Here is an 8,996-nt window from a genome sequence, read left to right as displayed (position 1 = left end):
AAATTACAGAAGTGAGCGAACTTAGCTCTGAATAGAATCTGGAACCTTGTGATTCAATTTCATTTTCGACTGAAGTTTTCAAATGGTTGAGGGGGAAATGTATGAAAAGGAACTTATGATGTTCGGAGGTTGAGGGGAACCCCACAGTAAATGTTTTAATGTAGCATTCTGATATTGTGGTATTCTGAATCTTCTGTTTCGGAATTTGTACTGCCTGTTCATGAGCTGAGGTTGAACAAATCCAGAATGAGAACCAAAGCAAGTAAAGAGACAGAATAAAACTGCAATACGGACATAATGAAGGACATTTAAGGACACCTTTCATACTCCGTGGTTCCCGCGGTCAGAGATATGAACGAATACCCCAACTGCCTCGTGGAGGTAGTCCCGCCAAGCGCCTGCGCGTTAACGGTCCGGGGGACCCTGACAATGTCCCGAGTTTCCGGCGGAAGCATCGGCGCTAGTGTTGTCTTTGATGGCTGCTCGTGTGTTGTTGCAGCAATGTCTCTCTGCCCAGCTGCAAGTGAAGGAGGCGGAAGAAGGCGCGGCGGCTGAATGGGTTCAGGTACTCGGTGAGAGACAGGCGACTTGCTTTCGGTTTAGTTACGCCACTGTGCACAGATTTGCCCGACGCCCTGTTTCTTCTGGCAACGAGCTCGGAGTTTGGCATGGAACCTGAGGAAGTGTCGGGCCTCTGGGACTGTGAAATGAATTAAAGCTTTGAATTCCTTCACATCCCACCTAATTCCCTCACCAACATTTTTTTTCCCGTCTCTCCTCTCTTCTGTCTCCCGGAGGTTTACGCAACCTTTCACTCAACCTTCATTTTTCTCTTCATTTAATGGAAGATATATTGTATATTTTTGCTCTGATTTCCTTGATTTACAGATTCAAAGAGGGACATTGATCTACGTCTGCTTTTTTAAAAGTGCTACTGTTGACATTATTCCCAAAATGGGTAAGTATATAGCATATGGATTGTCATGTCCCACCTGCTTCAGAGACGTATAGTAATATATATGAGCAGGTTGATTAGAAAATATCTACAGTTTCTATTTCATGCTGTTTCTATTACTTCCAATGCTGAGTCAATCAAAATTTTAAAAGATCTATGTGTAACAACTTCATCAACAATGAGCATTTATCAAGCTTCTTTTAAAGTTTCAAGGCATTTAAAGAACAAAGAAAATTTACAGCCCAGGAACAGGCCCTTCAGCTCTCAAGCCTGAGCTGTACTGTCTAAACCTGTCGATCAATTCCTAAGCATTTGTATCCCTCTACTCCCCACCTACTCATGCATTTATCCAGACACATCTTAATAGAATCTACCATGCCTGCCTGCCTCTACCACCTCTGCATGCAACGCTTTCCAAATGCCCACCACCCTCTGTGTGAAGTACTTGCTGCATGTATCCCCCTTAAACTTTCCACCTCTCACCTTGAAAGTGTGACCTCTCGTTATTCAATCCTTCATCCTGGGAAAAAGCTTGTCTCTATCCACCCTGTCTATACCCTTCATTATTTTATAAACCTCAATCAGGTCCCCCCTCAATCTCCTTTTTTCTAATGAAAATAAACCTAACCTACTCAACCTTTCTTCATAGCTAGCACCCTCCGTACTAGGCAACATCCTTGTAAACCCGCTCTGCACCCTCTCCAAAGCATCCACATCCTTTTGATAATGTGGCAACCAGAACTGTACACAGTATTCTAAATGTGGCCAAACCAATGTCTTGTACAATGTTAACATGACTTGTCAGCTCTTGTCTTCATTGGACAGGCTATTGAATATAAGCATACTATATGCCGCCTTGACCACTCTATCCACCTGTGCAGCAACCTTCAGGGTGCGATGGACCTGCACACACAGATCTCTCTGCCCATTAACTTTTCCCAAGGCTCTTCTGTTCATTGTATAATTTGCTCTAGAATTAATCTTGCTTAAATGCATTACCTCACATTTGTTTGGATTGAAAACCATCTGCCACTTTTCTGCCTAACTCTCCAATCTATCTATATCCTTCCGTATTCTCTGATAGTCCTTTATGCTTTCTGCTAATCCACCAAACTTCGTGTCATCTGCAAACTTGCTGATCATACCAACAGTGCCCTCTTCAAGATCATTTATGTATATTACAAACAACAGTGGCCCCAACACTGACCCCTGTGGAACACCACTGGTCACCTTTCTCCATTTCAAGAAACTCCCTTCAACTACTACTCTGTCTCCTGTTTCTCTACCAGTTCTTTGTCCACCTAGCTAGAACACCCTGCACACCATATGACTTCACTTTCTTCATTAGTTTACCATGGGGGACCTTATCAAATGCCGTACCAAAGTCCATGTATATGACATCAACAGCCCTTCCTTCATCTATCAACTTGGTCACTTCCTCGAAGAACTCTATTAAGTTGGTAAGGCATGATCTCCCCCGCACAAAACCATGTTGCCTATCACTGATAAGCCCATTCTTTTCTTAATATAAATAGATCCTATCCCTCAGTACCTTCTCCAGCAACTTTCCCACCACCAACATCAGGTTCACTGGTCTGTAGTTACCTGGAATATCCCTACTACCCTTGTACGGGCGGGGGGGGCAACATGAGCAGTCCTTTGGCAGCTCACCTGTACTTAAGGATGCCACAAAGATATCTGTCAGGGCCCCAGTTATTTCCTCTCTCGCCTCCCTCAGCAACCTGGGATCGATCCCATCCAGCCCTGGGGATTTATCCACCTTAATAACCTCTAGCCTACCCCAACACATCTTCCCTACTTATGTCAACGTGATCCAGACTAATCAAACTTCTATTTCTAATGCTGAAAAATGTGTTGCTGGAAAAGCACAGCAGATCAGGCAGCATCCAAGGAGCAAGAGATTCGCCGTTTCGGGCATTTACTATAAACCGACCGATTCCCACAGCTACCTAGATTACACCTCCTCCCACCCTTCCTCCTGTAAAAACGCCATCCCATATTCCCAATTCCTTCGCCTCCGCCGCATCTGCTCCCAGGAGGACCAATTCCAATACTGAATAACCCAGATGGCCTCCTTCTTCAAAGACCGCAATTTCCCCTCAGACGTGGTTGACGATGCTCTCCACCGCATCTCCTCCACTTCCCGCTCCTCTGCCCTTGAACCCCGCCCCTCCAATCGCCACCAGGATAGAACCCCACTGGTCCTCACCTACCACCCCAACAACCTCAGATACATCGTATCATCCTTCGTCATTTATGCCACGTCCAAACAGACCCCACCACCAAGGATATATTTCCCTCCCCTCCCCTCCCCTATCAGCGTTCCGGAAAGACCACTCCCTCGTCAGGTGCACACCCCCCAGCAACCCAACCCTCCACTCCTGGCACCTTCCCCTGCAACTGCAAGAAATGCAAAACTTGCGCCCACACCTCCCCCCTTACTTCCCTCCAAGGCCCCAAGGGATCTTTCCATATCCGTCACACATTCACCTGCACCTCCGCACACATCATTTACTGCATCCGCTGCCTCCTCTACATTGGGGAGACAGGCCGCCTACTTGCGGAACGTTTCAGAGAACACCTCTGGGCCAACCGCCCCGTGGCTGAACACTTTAACTCCCTCTCCCACTCCATCAAGGACATGCAGGTCCTTGGCCGCCTCCATCGCCAGACCATGGCAACACGACGCCTGGAGGAAGAGCGCCTCATTTTCCGCCTAGGAACCTTCGAACCACAAGGGATGAATGCAGATTTCTCCAGCTTCCTCATTTCCCCACCTTATCTCAGTCCCAACCCTCGGACTCAGCACTGCCTTCTTGCCCTGCAATCTTCTTCCCGACCTCTACGTCCCCACTCCTTCTCGGGCCTATCAACCTTACCTTAACCTCCTTCCACCTATCGCATTCCCAACGCCCCTTCCCCAAGTCCCTCCTCCCTCCCTTTTATCTTAGCCTGCTTGGCACACCTTCCTCATTCCTGAAGACGGGCTTATGCCCGAAACGTCCAATCTCCTGCTCCTTGGATGCTGCCTGAACTCTGCGCTTTTCCAGCAACACATTTTTCAGCTCTGATCTCCAGCATCTGCAGTTTTCACTTTCTCCTTCTATCCCTAATCTCAACATTCATCATGTTCCTCTCCTCAGTGAACACTGCTGCAAAGTAATCATTCAGAATCTCACCCATTCTCTCAGGTTCGATACACAGCCTTCCTTCGTTATCCTTTAGTGGACCAATCCTTTCTCTAGTTACCCGCTTGCTTCTTGTATAAGAATAAAATGCTTTGGGATTCTCCTTAATTCTGCTTGCTAAAGCTATTTCATGACCCCTTTTAGCCCGCTTGATTCCTCGTTTAAGACTTGACCTACTCTTCCGATATTCTTCCAGGGGCCTGTTGTGTTCTTAGTTGCCTAGATCTTATGTATGCTTCCCTTTTCCACTTTGCTAGTCGTACAATTTCTCCTGTCATCCACGGTTCACGAATCTTGCCCTTCCTATCCTTTGCCTTCAACGGGACATGCCTATCCTGCACTATCTTTAACCTATCTATCTTTGAAAGGAACAATGGTAAAATTGCCAAGGAGCCACAGTGAATCTTGGAATAAGTCAGTAAATTATTGGTCAAACTGACCAACTGTTTCAAAAAAAGGGAGAATGATGTCAAGGTTTGTGGAAATGTGAAAACAATTGCTAATTTGGAAATCAACAATATGTCTGGAGAACTTTTGGAGAGGAAAATAAAGTGGTGGAAGTTAGTCAGGATAAAGAGGGTTGAGGTTTTTTTCTTAAGATGGAGAGTGATTTATGGCAGATTTGAACAGGAGGGTTTCAGTACTTATGAAAAATCTGTGAAGAATATCAGCCTCTATGGGGCCAGCAGAGAAATTTAGTGGTCAGCAGTTTAGTGTGAGTAGGACTCCTGACAGAAGGTTAGTTTATGGCCATCTTGAACTTGACTGGGTACGACAGAAATTAGAAAAAGATATATAAAGGTATTTTCATGTATTATAAAAGAAACAATTGGAAAAATTCCAATTTAGTTAAGAAGTCCCTGCAGATTTCAATTTCACTATTTTAATATTTCTGACAGATCTCTTGTTGAAGAAAATTACCTTTTTGATTTTGAAGCCTCTCCAATTTATTTTGTGTTACTTTGCTGTAATGAAACAAAATTTGATACCATTACATAAGGAACTGTAAGGTCAGATGCCCCTAAGCTTGGTAAAGATGTAGCTAGTAAGAAGTGCCTTTAAGGAGGAAAGCAAATTAAATTGCTGGAGAGGTGTCAGGAGGATAAGCTGATGGTTTCGGCAACTGAATGCAAAGCCACTGATGATGAAGTAATTAAAATGATGTGTGTGCAAGAGACAAAAATTTTAGGATCACAGACATTTTAAAGGCTTGTGGGACTGGAAGTGACTACAACGATGGAATGGGGTGGGGGGGGAGTGATGTGGGAACAAGGCTCTGGAGGGAATTGGAAACATTTTAAAATCAACATGTCACTTAACCAGAGACTAGTGTAAGTCAACAATCACGGAGGAGATAAGTGAAATAGTCCATGACATACAACAATATTCCAATGAGAAAGCAGGGTTCTTGGAAGTGGATACACTAACTATGATCGACCTGGAAAGTTAATGACAGTATCAAATTGAAAGAAAAGAAATACTATGTACCAAAGCTGAGTGATCAGCCAGAGGATTGGGAAAGTTTTAAAAGCAAACAACAAAAATGACCAAAAAAAAAGAGAAAAATCGTTTGAGGGGAAACTTGCAAGTATTGTCAAGATAGACGGCAAGAGTTTATTAAAAAAAATATAAAATGGACGAGAGAGGCCAGAACATAACTCTTAAGGCAATGAGGCTGGGGAAACAATAGGGAACCAAGAAGTCACATTGGTGTTGAATACATACTTGGATTACTTTTCACAGTTGGAGGCGCTCATAACTTTGCAATATACAAAGTGAAAAGAGCTCATAGTGTTGGGGTAGTATATTTATATGGATAGAAGATATTTGGGATGGTGGGGGGCATTTTCAGGATGGCAATCTGTAACTGCAGAATATCTTAGAGATCAGTGCTGGGACCACAATTATTTACAACATCTATTAATGATTTGGATGAGGGAAGTGAATTTTCTATTGCCAGGTTTGCACAAAAACTAGTGGAAAAGCAAATCAGAGGATCACACAGTCTGCAAAGGCATATGTGCAAGTCAGGTGAGTGAACAAACACCTGGCAGATGGAAAATAATGCAGGAAAATGTGAAGTCATGCATTTTGGCATGAAGAGTAAGTAAGCTGAATATTATTTAAACGGAGAAAGCTACAACACATGTTTCTGTGTCCTCCTGTATAAATCAGAAAAAGCTAGCATGCAAGTTCAGAGGTGAGTTAGTGTAGTGACGGGTAATTACTTCAGCATTTGACCCATGAACAATGGGTGGCTGAAATGGAAGTATTCAGGTTTTTTTATTCTAATATACCTCCTATTGATAAGCACAAAATAAGGTTAATTGAAAGGAATGAATCAAGTATAGTCTTGGGGAAAATAGATCTACAAACAGATTGAGTCAAAATGTTTAAATTTTAAAGTTATAAGAATGCTAAGTTATAATTTGAATGTAATATTTAATAGAATTCAAGTGTGAATTGGATACTTAGTTGTTCGAATCCATGTGTGCTTTGCCAAAGACAAGTCCATGGCTCATTGTCTGCTAATGCTTCATTTTGGGCCACTTTTCATGGCTGTTTCTTATGGTGGTTCGGTGCCTTACATTTTCAGAAACAGGTCATAATGCAAGAACCAGGTCTTCCTCAACCTTAATGGTGTTATTCTAATCCACACTCTGGCCATCCAACCAACTGAAGTAACAGTGTCTCTTTAAATTTGTTCCAATAGATTTGATAAAGTATAGGGAAGTTAAGCAGTTAGGGTTATGAATGTACTGCACATAGTAAGCTTTTGTTTATTTTTCCCTGCTACAGTCAATACGCTGTTGAATGTGAAGCTGTGTGAGAGCAATGAAGGCAACTATGTGTCAATGCTGGATCTACCTGCTAATGTTATCATTATACCCCAGGCCACATTGGGTGGCAAACTCAAGGGGCGTAGCATGCAGTACCATTATAACATTGGAAAAGAGGAAGGAAAAGAACTTTATGAATACTTTGTTGCTGTATGTGAAAAGGAATTTGCCTCAAATACTAAATGTGCTGAAGCTGGAGTTGTGGTCAGGCATGGGACCTATGGGATCAGACAAGTGCTGCAAATGGATACCAATGGACCATATACTCACTTGATTGAATTTTAAAACATGATTTCACAATTCAGAAATGTGTATAAGAGTTATTATTTTTCTTTTGAGTGTAAAGTCTCTAGTTTTAAAATGGAATTGCAGTGAATTAGACCACTGTTACTACAAGATTGCATTTGCTTCTCAGAGACTGACAATTTTGATTGTTCATTTCTGGGATGTGGGCATCAATGGTTCAACAGCATTTATTGTCCATCTGTAGCTGCTGCTGAGAAAGTGATTGTGATCTGCTGCAGTCTATTTGCTGTAGGTAGACCCACAATGCTTTTGGGGAGGGAGTTCTAGAATTTTGACCCAACCACACTGAAGGAACGTTGATAAATTTCCAAATCGGGACGTGATGGTTTGGAAGGGAATGTGCTCGTGATGGTGTGTCTCTGTATCTGTTGCCCTCCTCCTGTGAGATGGAAGCGGGTGTGTGTTGGGAAGATGATGTCCAAGGAGCCCTGGTTAAGTTCTGCACCTTATTAGATTAGATTACCAACAGTACAGAAACAGACTCTTCGGTCCAACAGGTCCATACCAACCCTTCGAAGAGCAACCCACTCAGACCCATGCACCTACTCTCTACTAATGCACTTATCACTATGGGCAATTTAGCATGGCTAATTCACCTGGCCCACACATCTTTGGACTGTGGGAGGAAACCAGAGCACCCGGAGGGAACCCACACAGACACAGGGAGTACGTGCAAACTCCACGCAGACAGTCGCCAGAGGCTGGAATCGAACCCAGGTCCCTGGTGCTATGAGTCAGCAGTGCTAACCACTGAGCCACCGTGTAATGCACACTGCTATGGTGTGTCAGTGGTGGAGGGACAGGCTGTCTGTGGATGTGGTCCCAGTCAAGTGTGCTGTTTTTTTCCTTAATCGGGTCAAGCATCTTGTAACTGAAACCCTCTGCTGTTATTTGAACTCTGCTTCATCTTGAATTACATTTTATTTAGCAGTTTTGGATAAAATGTTTGAATAATGTCGGAAGCTGAGGGGTGACCTTTGCAAGGTTTATCAAATCATGAGGGGCAAGGATAGCATAAATAGACAAGGTCTTTTCCCTGGGTTGGGTGAATCCAGAACTAGAGGGCATAAGTTTAAGGTGAGAGGGGAAAGATTTAAAAGGGACCTAAGGTGCAACTTTTTCACAGAGTGTGGTGCGTGTATGGAATGAGCTGGCTGAGGAACTGGTGCAGGCAGGTACAATTATAACATTTTAAAAGACATTGGATGAGTATGTGAATAGGAAGAATTTAGAAGGATATGGGCCAAGTGCTAACAAATGGGACTAGATTAATTTAGGATATCTGATCGGCATGGATGATTGGACTGAAGAGTCTGTTTCCTTGCTTTACCTCTCTATGGCTGTAATTACCTCAATTAAAATGCTTTAACTCCAGCTGTTAGAAAAGTAACTGATTAGATCTATCATACTTCAATATCGTAAGTGGAATGCTTCACACTTAATCCCAACCAAGCTGTCAAAAACATTACCAATGAACAAATTTTGTTGAGGCCTTTTTCCTGAACAAAGGCGTCCTGCCTGACATGACAAAGGGTGGCCAGGATAATGTGTCCATTCTGTTCAAGGAAGGAATTCTAATAAAAGGGACCATGATGTGGGTTGGAATGACTAGGAGTACTTTGAATGTTTAAGGCTGCAGCAGCCGTGAGAGTGGGGCAACAATCAGGGAGAGATGGACCTCAAGTC

General features: G+C 43.3%; 2 protein-coding genes across 2 annotated transcripts in view; both read left to right on the top strand.

Annotated features, from left to right (window-relative positions):
* The first annotated feature begins 441 nt into the window (after positions 1 to 441).
* On the top strand, positions 442 to 8,990 carry dtd2 (D-aminoacyl-tRNA deacylase 2). The gene is made up of 3 exons (XM_043698071.2): positions 442 to 565; positions 889 to 958; positions 6,964 to 8,990. The coding sequence occupies exons 1-3, from the start codon at positions 476 to 478 to the stop codon at positions 7,287 to 7,289; spliced, it is 486 nt and encodes a 161-aa protein (XP_043554006.1). The 5' UTR covers positions 442 to 475; the 3' UTR covers positions 7,290 to 8,990.
* heatr5a (HEAT repeat containing 5a) overlaps positions 892 to 8,996 on the top strand; it is a 186,940-nt gene continuing 178,835 nt past the window's right edge. Inside the window, exon 1 of the mRNA XM_087990048.1 lies at positions 892 to 958. The gene's annotated coding sequence lies outside the window, so the exon portion shown is untranslated. The remainder of the gene's footprint in view (positions 959 to 8,996) is intronic.

Source organism: Chiloscyllium plagiosum, unplaced genomic scaffold (genome assembly GCF_037043375.1).
Source record: "Chiloscyllium plagiosum isolate Xiang-an unplaced genomic scaffold, Cpla_swu_hap1 HiC_scaffold_8, whole genome shotgun sequence".
Lineage (NCBI taxonomy): Eukaryota > Metazoa > Chordata > Chondrichthyes > Orectolobiformes > Hemiscylliidae > Chiloscyllium > Chiloscyllium plagiosum.
This window is presented reverse-complemented; position numbering and strand designations above follow the sequence as displayed.

Excerpts from the sequence above, each read along its gene's own strand:
- dtd2 (XM_043698071.2), top strand. The coding sequence starts at position 476 with ATGGCTGCTCGTGTGTTGTTGCAGCAATGTCTCTCTGCCCAGCTGCAA. Across the intron at positions 566-888 it reads CGGCGGCTGAATGGGTTCAG|ATTCAAAGAGGGACATTGAT; the intron begins GTACTCGGTGAG and ends CTTGATTTACAG. Across the intron at positions 959-6,963 it reads TGACATTATTCCCAAAATGG|TCAATACGCTGTTGAATGTG; the intron begins GTAAGTATATAG and ends TCCCTGCTACAG.